This window comes from Meriones unguiculatus, chromosome 1, assembly GCF_030254825.1.
Source record: "Meriones unguiculatus strain TT.TT164.6M chromosome 1, Bangor_MerUng_6.1, whole genome shotgun sequence".
Classification (NCBI taxonomy): domain Eukaryota; kingdom Metazoa; phylum Chordata; class Mammalia; order Rodentia; family Muridae; genus Meriones; species Meriones unguiculatus.
The window spans coordinates 184,961,267-184,974,093 of NC_083349.1; the positions used below are offsets into that span (position 1 = coordinate 184,961,267).

The 12,827-nt window shown below is 44.3% G+C and overlaps 1 protein-coding gene across 1 annotated transcript in view; it reads right to left on the bottom strand.

The window, feature by feature from the left end:
* Ttc12 (tetratricopeptide repeat domain 12) overlaps positions 1 to 12,827 on the bottom strand; it is a 46,874-nt gene that overhangs the window by 12,596 nt on the left and 21,451 nt on the right. Inside the window, exons 8-13 of the mRNA XM_060377677.1 lie at positions 12,142 to 12,213; positions 10,330 to 10,390; positions 9,478 to 9,666; positions 8,403 to 8,472; positions 4,638 to 4,726; positions 2,441 to 2,609 (exon numbers count right to left, since the gene is read on the bottom strand). Of these exons, the coding sequence (XP_060233660.1) occupies positions 2,441 to 2,609; positions 4,638 to 4,726; positions 8,403 to 8,472; positions 9,478 to 9,666; positions 10,330 to 10,390; positions 12,142 to 12,213 (650 nt within the window). The remainder of the gene's footprint in view (positions 1 to 2,440; positions 2,610 to 4,637; positions 4,727 to 8,402; positions 8,473 to 9,477; positions 9,667 to 10,329; positions 10,391 to 12,141; positions 12,214 to 12,827) is intronic.

Sequence of the window (12,827 nt, forward strand, 5' to 3'; positions counted from 1 at the left end):
ACACTTCCATACATTTGTTTATATTACACAATTATATGTAACATATAATAGCTAGAAATCTATTATGGAGATATAAATATATTTATTATAAATATATATTTAAATATTAAATATAATTTATGTGTATGTATGGTGCATAGTCACATGTGGGTGTTCTAAGGGGCCAGAGACTACATCGGATCTGCAGCTAGAGCTATGGGTGGCTGTGAACTGCTTGATATGGGTGCCAGGAGTTGAACTCAGATCCCCCGCAAGAGTAGCACATGCTCTTCACTACCAAGTCATCTCTCCCGTTCCCCACCATCTCTCTTATGTTCATTTCAAGTGTTTGGTGCAGACAAGACTTTCCCCAGGCAAAAAAAAAAAAAAAAAAAAAGACAGGAGGATTAAACACTGGACGATGTGAGTCTTAAACCCCAGTGCTTCCTAAGCCCTGTTGTTGCCTGCTCACAACATCTGGGGAGAAAGGTGACCTGATGTGCTTCTGTGAGGTGCACAATGTTCTGTCCTGCTTCAAACAACCTTGCTCCAGCACAGAGAACCAATTATGTCTTCTTCACACTTGCCCAAAGACGGACATTGGCAAAACCAGTGGACCTGAAAGCAATAAGCTGAGGTCTCCCTGCCGATATGAAATTAAGCAAGACCGTATGGACCAACGTGGGGCTACAACGCCCAATGATCTCCAAGACACTGGAAAAGTTCAAGTTGAGACTCTAGCAATTCCAAGGCAGCTTGGGGCAAAAGTGTAAGACAACAACAGCTATAGCTGCCCAGAGACAAAAGATGGTTTGATAGAAAATTAAATGTGATTGAGGTGAGTTGATGGCTGCAGAGTCTTCTGAAAAGTCAACATGCTTTCGGAGACCTTCATCAGCAGTCCACCTGCCTGGTGGGCAGAGCTTCCAGCTTGCCAAAGCCATCCTGGAAGCCACTGGGGCAGTGACTGGATGGAAACAGGAAGATGGAGACCACCCTGTCCTTGGCACACAATGAATTCCTCATCAGATGGACGGGTGAGAGGGGCTCAGTCTGCTCCAGAGAGATCTGGCTCCTTTTCGTTCAGAGGACAGAGGGTGGGGGCTGGGCTCCAGAGAACAAGCACCAGGGGACAGCCTGTGGCCTTGTCACTTGCTGTAGCTTCTCCTGCGTGCTCTGGTAACTGGGCAGCAAGACTCCCTCATGTTACCACACACCAAAAATTAAGATGGCGGTGAAGACATCTGGCAGATTAATTTCTGAAGTTACATCTGAAGCGTTCACAGTTCAGGCTACTGTAAATGCTTTTTCTATCTGTTTAAGCCATATGAAACAGTTGACGTTCACTTTTCTGATCTGAAAAAAGTGGCGTGGCAATTGCATATGGTCAAATTTATAACCGGAAAACAAGTAAACAATGTAACTGAAAAAATAAATCAAATAGGGGCTGAGAGAGAGAGAGAGAGAGAGAGAGAGAGAGAGAGAGAGAGAGCTCAGTCAGTAATGGTGCTTACTACACAAACCTGAGGACTGAGTTTGATCTACAGCACCCCACGGAAAATGGTTCGTGGTGGCGCGCACTTGTGGTGCAGCACTGGGGAGTCATAGGCAGGTCGCTGGGGCTTATTGGCTGGCCTGCCGTGACTAAACAGGGATCCTGATGCTAGTGACAGCAATAAATCCGGACAAACAAGGTGGATGGCTCTTGAAGAACAACCCCCAAGGTTGACCTCTGGCCCCCACAAGCATGCCTATACTTGCGCAACTTTACACACAAGTGCACTCATGTATATATGTATACTTGCCTCATGCAGGCACTTGCACACTAGCACACACACACACCTATATATATACAAACATATTAACACATACATCTGTCCTTACACACTAAAAAAATAAATAATCAACAAATACAATTAAATTTTAAGACTTTTAAAAGCACAGACAGAAATAGTCACTGGGGTTCATGTAAGTTGTTTTAGAAAGTCCTTTTAGGAGGCAAGCACAAACTATCCCTATCTGTCTCAATCTTGGAGAAAACCTCATAAAAAAACACATTTGTTTTATTAATTGAAATGCCTGAAGGACCTGAAAAGCAAAACACTAGTATTATGTTAAACAGAAGAGCAGAGGAGAAGCGAGGGGAGGGACAGGGTAGCCGGGTCTGACTCTAACGGCGCAGAAGCAAGTGGTCCATTTCCAGGCTGGACTCTGTCTGCCCATGGAAATTCTGCCCCTGACAAGTTCAATGGTCTCTGCATGTGCAGAATCGAACCTTGGCATGGTCCTGAGTTCAGCCGGCAGCTTGTCTGATAACCCTCCTGATAGGGCTCCCCTCAAAGGCTCCTGCCGTTATTGTCTTTCATGAAGATTCATGAGACAGGAGGTATGGGCAGCTTGACCTTGTCTACTTAGTGGTGACCTCAGGGTCATAAGGAAGATCCCACTGGCAAAGGCTTACCGGGTCAGGTCAAGGTGCTTGATGACGTGTTTCCGGCCATTCTCCGTTTGGGTGAGCTGCAGCAGTAGGGCCAGGCTCTGCTGTTGAATAATCAGGATTTTGGAGGTCATGAAGGAAGGGAGCAGCTTGGCCATATCGGGGTGGGTCACAAGCAGGCGCTGGTTTTCCTCTGCAGAATACAGGTGTTATCAGCCTGGAGCTGCCACGGCAGCACTTAAGCCAGTTCTGTTGCCCACCGCCCTAAAGGGAAGCTGGCTCTTATTAATACATTTGCCAGGCAGAATAATGACCCATAAGAACCGGACTCAGCAAAAACCTGTATCGGAATAAGCAGAGTGATGACCCTTACTGATAACTAGCTCCTGTGGCCCTCAGCTTCTTCATCAGGAAGATGAGGGCAACGACCCACCTGGTAGGGTTTTATGACGATTCAGCCTGCCACTGCCTGACGGTGCTACACAGAGATCGGCTCTCATAGATTACTTACATTGTTGTCGTTATTATAAAAGTTTTCTCAGTGGGTGGAACATGGGAATGAATAAAGGAAAAGAATTTATCTTAACTGGAGTATAATCAGAGCATCAGTCTTCAGAAACTGGAGAGAGCAACCATTCGTATTCTTGCCAGGAAACTATGATACCATGTGAGTACTCTACCTCCATCCTTTACTGTGAGCTCTTTCCAGAGCTCTACCAGTGAAATTCAATGACATTGAGTTTGCCTGCTTTGCGTTCTGAGCAGGCAGCAGGGAGCAGACAGAACACAGGCAGGAGTATGGGGATAAGTAATGAACCTGATAGCAACTAGACACAGTGGCAATAGAACGCACTGGAGGGATGGTGTCCTGGCTTCAATCTGAAACATGCTCAAAGGTTTCAGGGTTAAAGTTTTGGTTGCTTTGATTTTGTGTTTATTGAGTTGGGCATGTCAAGATTCCCTGAGCTTCAGCTTAGAATATGCTTACCCCAGTTTAGAATATTTTTTAGATATTAAAACAACATAATTCCAAGGCTCACAGAAACAAAAGTATCTGGGTTATTATGCCTGATTCACAGGGAGAACACACAGCCTTTCTCACCTTCTTTCAGGATCTTGGCAAACATACAGCCCTGAGCAAGGGACTTTGATACTTCCTGTTTTGTTTTATTTTGGTATGGTGTGGTGTGTGTGTGTGTGTGTGTGTGTGTGTGTGTGTGTGTGTGGCCAGAGGACACCTCACATGTCTCCTTAGGCATCATTTAAGTCTTTTCTTTCTTTTTTCTTATGACATCTTACTGACCTGGAAATCACCAAATAAGATAGTCTGGCTGACCTTCAGCCGCATTCCCAGCATGCCACCACACTTTGTTTTTGGTTTTTCTGTTGTTGTCAATGAGGGTTCTGAACTCCAACTTCAGTGCTTGGCTTTATCTGCTGATCTCTTCCAGTAACTGGGCTTCCTGATAAACTAGCTGTCTATGGCCTAGGTCCTTTCACGTACTAAAAGAAAGGAGATTGCCTCCTCATACTCGGCTTATACCTTGCACATACTACTTGCAGGCTCCACCCTGTCATTATCCTCATTTCTAGTGTTTACCTTCTCAAGAGCAAACCCATTGTTATGAAACACTTTTTTTTTAGATTAAAAAAACAACTTAAAATCTTGATATACTCGGAAGCCACAAAAGTGACTAAGAAAGATTGTGCAAAGACTTAATGAACTCAGGAGGATGTTGTATGAAGAAAGGGAAGAGTTGACAAAATAAAATTCTTCTGGCATTTTCCTGTTTCAGTAACAGATGCTAGTCAGTGTCCGAAGACACTGACAGTCATATATCTCTAGATGCTGCAAGAGATGCTATGGTCAGCAAAAGCAAGTATCTTTAAACAGCCCAGGAAGGAAGCTATCTGTCCTCAGTGCTCAGGGCATAAGCAGAAGCCATGAATCTGCAGAGCAGGGAGAGACCCTGGGGGCAGGCACTCATTATGCTGACAGTGATCCTGCCCACTCCAGGAGGAGGAAAAAGAGGAGGAGGAGGTGGGGGCTGGGGAATGAATTCAATATAGAACTTGCTTTTGACCCACATACTTTTTGGAAGGAGAAGGCCTGGAAGTGTGGACACCAGTTCTCCCTTCCCTGACCTCTACCATGGTGGACCATGCAGCTCTCACGTCTGGGGCACACAACTAGCAATCAACAGTGAAGAGCCAGGCTTACCATTGTCATTGCACACTGCTTGCCAGAGCTTTAAAACGGTCACGCAGACAACCTCCTCAACTGCATCTTTCCCTTCTGCGAAGAGGCACCTGGAGAAGACAGGGAGCACAGCATGGATTCTGAGAATCTTTTTACCCCCAGACTCACCAAATACAGATTTAAGAGAAGCTTTTCTTTTTTTTTTATTCTTTATTAATTACACTTTATTTACTTTGTATCCCCCCTGTGGTTCCCTCTCTCCTCCCATCCCAATCCCTCCCTTCTTCCACCCTCTGCATGCATGCCCCTCCCCAAGTCCACTGATAGGGGAGGTCTTCTTTTCCTTCCTTCTGATCCTAGTCGATTAGGTCTCATCAGGAGGGGCTGCATTGTCTTCCTCTGTGGCGTGGTAAGGTTGCTCCTCCCTCCGGGGAGCTGATCAAAGAGCAGGCCAATCAGTTCATGTCAGAGACAGTCCCTGTTCCTAATACAATGGAACCCACTTGGATACTGAACTGCCATGGGCTACATCTGTTCAGGGGTCTTAGGTTATCTCCATGCATAGTCCTTGGTTGGAGTATCAGTCTCAGGAAAGACCCCTGTCTTTTGGCCCAGATTTTTTGGTTCTGTTGCTCTCCTTGTGGAGTTCCTGTCCTCTCCAGATCTTACTGTTGCCCACTTCTTTCCTAAGATTCCCTGCATTCTGCCCAAAGGTTGCTCATAAGTCTCAGCATCTGCATTGATAGTCTGCAGGGCAGAGCCTTTCAGAGGTCCTCTGTGTCAGGCTCCTGACTTATTACCTCCTTTCTCCTTCTTCTGATGTCCAGTCTCTTTGCCTTTCTGGATAGGAATTGAGCATTTTAGCAAGAGTCTTCCCTCTTGATTCGTTTCTTTAGGTGTACAGATTTTAGTAGGTTTATCCTATATTGTATGTCTATATGAGTGAGTATATACCGTGTGCATCTTTCTGCTTCTGGGATAGCTCACTCAGGATGATCTTTTCCAGATCCCACCATTTACATGCAAATTTCATGATTTCCTTGCTTTTTATGGCTGAGTAATATTCCATTGTGTAGATATACCTCAATATGTGCATCCATTCCTCCACTGAGGGGCATCTGGGCTGTTTCCAGCTTCTGGCTATTACAAATAAGGCTGCTACAAACATGGTTGAGCAAATGTCCTTATTGTGTACTTGACACTCTTTTGGGTATATACCTAGGAGTGGTATAGCTGGATTTTGAGGAAGTGCTACTCCTAGTTCTCTGAGAAAACACCAGATTGATTTCCAGAGTGGTTGTACAAGTTTACATTCCCAACAGAAGTGGAGGAGAGTTCCATTTTCTCCACAACCTCTCCAGCATGTGTTGTCTTTTGAGGTTTTGATCTTAGCCATTCTGATAGGTGTAAGGTGAAATCTTAGGGTCATTTTGATTTGCATTTCCCTGAGGGCTAATGAGGTTGAGCATTTCTTTAAGTGTTTCTCTGCCATTCGATATTCCTCTATTGAGAATTCTCTGTTTAGCTCTGTACTCCATTTTTTAATTGGATTACTTGATTTTTTGCTGTTTAACTTCTTGAGTTCTTTATATATACTGGATATTAGTCCTCTGTCAGATATAGGGTTGGTGAAGATCCTTTCCCATTCTGTAGGCTCTTGTTTTGTTCTGACAACAGTGTCCTTTGCTTTACAGAAGCTTTTCAGTTTCATGAGGTCCCATTTATTGATTATTGCTCTTAGAGCCTGTGCTGTTGGTGTTCTGTTCAGGAAGCTGTCTCCTGTGCCAATGAGTTCAAGGCTCTTACCCACTTTTTCTTCTAAGTGGTTTAGTGTGTCTGGGTTTATGTTGAGGTCTTTGATCCACTTGGACTTTAGTTTTGTGCAGGGTGATAAGTATGGATCTATTTGCATTTTTCTACATGTAGACATCCAGTTAGACCAGCACCATTTGTTGAAGATGCTGTCTTTTTTCCATTGAATGGTTTTGGCATTTTGTAAAAAATCAGGTGTCCATAAGTGTGTGGATTTATGTCAGGGTCTTCTACTCGATTCCATTGATCCACCAGCCTATTTCTATGCCAGTACCATGCAGTTTTTAGTATTGTTGCTCTATAGTACAGCTTGAGATCAGGGATGGAGATACCTCCTGAAGATCTTTTACTATAGAGAACTGTTGTAGCAATTCTGGGTTTCTTGTTGTTCCATATGAAGGTGAGAATTTTTCTTTCAAGGTCTGTAAAGAATTGTGTTGGTAATTTGATGGGAATTGCATTGAATCTGTAGATTGCTTTTGGTAAGATGGGCATTTTTACTATATTAATCCTGCCAAGCCATGAGCATGGGAGATCTTTCCATCTTCTGATATCTTCTTTTAATTCTTTTTTCAGAGACTGGAATTTTTTTTTCATACAAGTCTTTGACTTGCTTAGTTAGGTTCACACCAAGGTACTTTATGTCCTTTGTGGCTATTGTGAGGGGGGTTGTTTCCCTAATTTCTTTCTCGGCCCTTTTGTCTTTTGTATACAGGAGAGCTACTGATTTTTTTGAGTTAATTTTGTATCCAGCCACTTTGCTGAAGGTGTTAATCAGCTGTAGGAGTTTTCTGGTAGAATTTTTGGGGTCACTCACGTATACTATCATATCATCTTCAAATAGTGATACTTTGACTTCTTCCTTTCCAATTTGTATTTCCTTGATCTCCTTCAATTGTCTTATTGCTCTAGCAAGGACTTCAAGAACAATGTTGAAGAGATATGGAGAGAGTGGGCAGCCTTGCTTTGTCCCTGATTTCAGTGGGATTGCTTCAAGTTTCTCTCCGTTCAGTTTGATGTTGGCTATAGGTTTGCTGTATATTGCCTTTACTATGTTTAGATATGTGCCTTGTATCCCTGATCTCTCCAAGGCTTTAAACATGAATGGATGTTGGATTTTGTCAAACGCTTTTTCAGCATCTAAGGAGGAGATCATGTGGTTTTTCTCCTTCAGTTGGTTTATGTGGTGGATCACATTGATGGATTTCCATATATTGAACCACCCCTGCATGCCTGGGATGAAGCCTACTTGGTCTTAGTGGATGACATCTTTGACGTGGAGAAGCTATTTCTTAATGCACATCCAAGCTGGACATGGTGGCACACACTTTTCATTCTACCACTCAGGAGGCAGAGACAGGTGGATCTCTGTGGGTTCAATGCAAATATGGTCCACCCAGAGAATGAGTGTCCATACACAACTACATAGCCAGTTCTCTCTCTAACAGCAAAGGCTAAAACACAGGGATTGATACATAGAGGAGGGTGGACAGGCAGGGGCCATCGGTGATGAGTGGCCATACAAACATCCAACCCATGATATGATCCTAGGCCTCCTGGGTCATTCCTGCACAATGTTTAACAGACTCAGTACATCACCTTCTACTATACCGCTTCTTTCAGATAAACATGGAGTCAACCTGGACCCAGCTGCTTCTACTTCTTTAAAATACCAGTAAATTCCAAAATGAGAAAAAGAACAAATGAATGTGGTGGGAAAGCAGTGAGGCTGATGTTTGTCTCACTGGGAAGCATGGAGAGGGCCTGTGGGACAGGCTTCCTCTCTGTCAGCTGCAACATGACATAAAGGGCTCTGAGCTCAAGGGGGTTCACACATGCTCTTTCAGGGGTCACCCTGCTGCATAGGGAGCAAGGACACAGAATAAGGCTTTGCCTGTCTGATAAATAACTATTTTCACGAACGCCTATCTTTCTTTTCTTAATAGACATTTGGCTCTTCCCAAACATCCCTACCTTTTAATGATCTCATGGTCACTGATGGTGCTGAATCCATTATACGTTCTGAATAGTGTTCGCTCTGTGCCTGAAACAAAGCCACAAGAACCAAGTCAGGTTCCTTGCCCACCAGATTGGCATTTAGCTGCAGCATAGCCAAACCAATCACAAGGTCCCTGTGGGCGAAGATGAACTTTCACACCCAGAGAAATGTAATTGCCGTGAGCCATTCAATGTGTTATATGGTAAGAGGAACTGCTCAGAAAATATCAGCATCTCAGTTCATTACTCTGAAGTTAGAGAGCCCATAGTAGGAGTTGTTTAATCTCTGGAAAGAACTGAAAAACCACATGACTCTGGATATTTACCTTGAAGCTGTTTTGGGGCTCTAGAGAAGAACTTGCAATTTCTACGAGGGGGCAATCCAGGAACGACTCTGTTCTAAACTAAAGGGGGACCAGAAACTCCATCCTTTTCTACAAATGATATTCTGTCACTGAGCAACCACAGTTGTCTGAGCTCTGCCCTCAGTGTTTACAGGAACTGGTAACAGAATGGCATGATCTCATTAGGAGATGGAGCTGTTTCCTCTGAAGTTATTTTCATGTTCCAAGCAGCTGTTATGTGCAGCTGGGGTGACTCCTATAGTTTATCATAAAATTTCTTCTGTTTTTACATGGCTTATGGTGCGTGCACAGTATAGGATGTTGGAGAAGATGTGGGGGTGTATGCAAGATGCGTGGGACACACAGGAGGAAAAAGTTTATGGAATAAGTACACTTATATATTTAATATTTATATTTGCATAAGTATAAATAAACACACCACGTGGTATGAGCATGCAATACAAGCACATGTGGAGCGCTGTGCGCCACCTGTGTGTGTTTATTGTCTGAGTGTTGAATCAATGCGTCCTCTGAAGAGGATGGGGCACAAGGGGAGGTGCATTTCTTCCATACTCCTTTGGTCACCAAAAACTGAAAATGTTTTCGATCAGTATTTGTAGAAGGGAGGGGATCTGTGTCTCTCAAAGTCTGGACCCCATGTCTTCACACTGACAATGCTCATGAGAACATATGCTTATGTAACTTACTGTCCGCCATCATTTCTGTCAGGATCTCAATGCCTCCTGCATAGAACAACTCTGTCTGGCCAGGCTTGGATAGGGTTTCCAGGAGATTTCTCGTTGTCATCGCTGTGTTCTTTCTTGACTTCAGGGATTCACGAGCTTCTGTCTCTTGACGATCAGCCTTTTCTTGAAGCGTTACTTGACTTAAATATTCTAGCAAAACAAGCAGCAAAAAGTGAAATGAACAAGCCCCTAACAACCCTAACAATCGACAGAACCGTACAAGAGGCTGCCCCTCCTACCTCTCTCTCCTGCCCTTGCCCACTCCCTTCCTTTCTTCCTTTCAAGGATGTGAAGCATAAAGCAAGAAAATAATTCAGACTTTTCTTCAGGAAGGGGCCGTTTAGTAGCAATGTAAAATCTAACCACAGAGTCCAAACCATCTTAGAAATTCGGCGGAGTCTAGAAGTCTATCAGAAGATGGCACAGAAGAAAAGAAATGGAGGAACCCGAACACAAGAACAGAGGAAAGAAAAGCAGGTTGTCCTGTGATTTCTGTCATAGCATTTGCTCCCCACCCCTCGCCCACATCATGCTCATAAGCACACACAATAATAGGAAGAGCATGAATAAAAACTATGTCAAAGGGACAAGTAAAACTGGAGACCTGTTGATTGAGACCCGGGAAGAGGAGAGGAGCACAGCCTGAGGTTAGAGGTACAGGCTGTGAGATGGGCGAAACATGGAGGGCTGGGCAGTACAGGAAAGGCAAGGCTGTGTGTGGTCTGGACGAGGGCAGAGAAGATAGGGAGGGCACCACAGTGGAGCACAAAGAAAAACAAAGATTTAGATGGATCACGGCCGGGACCTTCTCACCTTTCACCTGTGCCTGCAGCTTGGGGTCTATCTCTCCCATCTTCTGATAACACTCTCTGGACTGGAAAAGAGAAGCAAGACCTTAAAAAGTGGTCAGTGGTAATGGTGATTACAGGGCAGACACAGGGCACCCTAGAGCTTGGTTCCTTCATTATCTCTTCCTATCACGCTACTGCCCTCACCCCCACCCCTCCCCTTCTCCCAGCACAGAGGCAGTCAGGGAGAATCGTGAGCTTTTGATATTTTTGCTTGGGCTTCTTAGGATTTGTGGCGCTACAGGTACTATTTCAAAGCTCATTTTAAAAACTTGTTTGTTAAATACAAACTGTGATGAAAACTACCTAGTCTTGAATTTTTATGGACCATGTCTGCTGGGGGTTAAGAATAATCATAATGTATATACTAAACTTATATTTGATATTTGCACTAAAAACCTGTCAGCTATGTCCAGGTTCAGGAATAAGTGAAACTGGAGACTGTTGATTGAGACCCAGGAGTAAGAGAGGAGAATGGCCTGGAGTTACAGGTCCAGGCTACAAGAGCAGCCAGTGAAGGCTCGAGTCACTGGCCGCATCAGAGCTTGACAGGGAGTTCTTACTGAGGAAATGGTTAGATAAAAAGTTTCTAGAAAAGGGAAGACCAGGTCTCATCAGGACTGGCTGCATTGTTTTCCTCTGTGTCCTGGCAAGGCTGCACCCTCCAGGGGGGAGGTGATCAAGGAGCCAGCCACTGAGTTCATGTCAGAGCTGCCTACTGGCTACATCTGAGCAGGGGGTCTAGATCCTCTCATGCATAGTCCTTGGTTGGGGCGTTGCTCTCTGCAGGCTAGGGTCAGATAGTAGGGGAGAAGGACCTCCCCTATCGTGGACTAGGGGAGGGGGATAGGGAGAGGAGAGATAGGAAGGGTGGGCCTGGGAGAGGATGAGGAAGGGGGATATAGGGGGATAAAAAATGAATAAATTGCAATAAATAATAAACAAATAAAAAATTTAAAAATAATAAAAATAAAAGTTAGAGCTAAGAAAAAAAAAAAAAGAAAAGAAAAAGAAAGACCAGTTCAAGGAGATTGGGGGGCTAAGATTGTGTCACTCAAATATATATATGAGAACTCCTGAGAGAGCACCCAACCAGTCTCTTAAGAAAAAAAACAAAAAAACCTTAAAACCTAAGGAAATATATGTTCCTATCTTCAAGGTTGACCAGGAACACTCTAGAAAACTGAAATTAACAATGACTAGAAGAGGACTGGACATCAAGGTGGAAGGAGGGAAATGACTCCAGAGTTGTCCTCTGACTTCTGTGTCATAGCGTTTGCTCCCCACCTTGCCCACATCATGCCCGCAAACACACACAATAACAAGAAGAGAATGAACACAAGGACAACTATCACATAAGCAAAAAAGAGTGTTATTCCAGGGTAGACAGGAGTATGTTAAACACAGTATTTCCTCGGTCCCATAGCAAATCTAGGAATGGTTTCTGCGGGCTTCATAGCTATGACCCCGGCACGGCTTACCACTTCCACCATCATCCGCACTGTGATTAACCCTGTGATGTTGTAAGTGTGTACGTTTGGAGTAATGAGGTTACGAACGAATTTTGCTTTCTTGTTGTTCACTTCTTTTCTCCGAGGAAGTTGTGCCAACACTAGTAGAGAATTCTGCTGACATGAGCCCTACAGCTAGTGGGGCTGTTCCGGATTTCACTCAGCATCCCTTCCAACTGTCTTATCTCAGGACTTCAGAACACATTAAAATGTGGACTAACATCTAACCCACTTACGCTCTGACGTACACCTCGCTAAGAACGTACCTTGCTGTAGTTCTTCAGGGCCAAGTGGGCTTTTCCCATGTGGAAATAGGCTTTTGTGCATTTTTCATCACACTGCGGAGAAGAGAATGGCTGATCGGGGGTCTGAAGTCATTAGGCACTCTCCTAGGCTTAGTTCACAGGGCGAGGCTAGCGCTTTGGTTCTCAGTATAGCTACCAGAGTTGACAATTAAGACTTTATGTGCATTTGTGACCAAGCTAATTGCTGCCTGCAAGGAGCCTGGACACATGGGCATGCTCTCTTCCAAATTAGTGATAGTCAGCTCTCACTTCCATTCAGAGACTCGATCAAGAAGTAAAGCAAGACCCTAACTTTAGAAGGGCCCTCAGCATTGGCTGAGTGTTAGAACCACTTGGAAGGTTCACATACATCTGGACCTGGCTGCCCCAGGACCAAATAAGTTACCGTCTTAAGTGGGGTCCAGACAGATTATTTTTCAGATTTCTGCGTGATATAACTATGCAGTTAAGTGTGAGAGCTACTGGCTCATTAGTAGACAGAGTTCTCTGGGGGAAAAGCTATGGTTCCCAGTGTGTCCTAGTGGGCAGTAGGCAGGCCCCTTCTTGAAAATAAGCCTCAGCCTGAACACTGGTGTACTGTGTAACACCAGCCAATTGTTGTGTTCCCTTTGAGCTCTCCGAGGAGGAATCTGGGTCTTGAAGTGGGG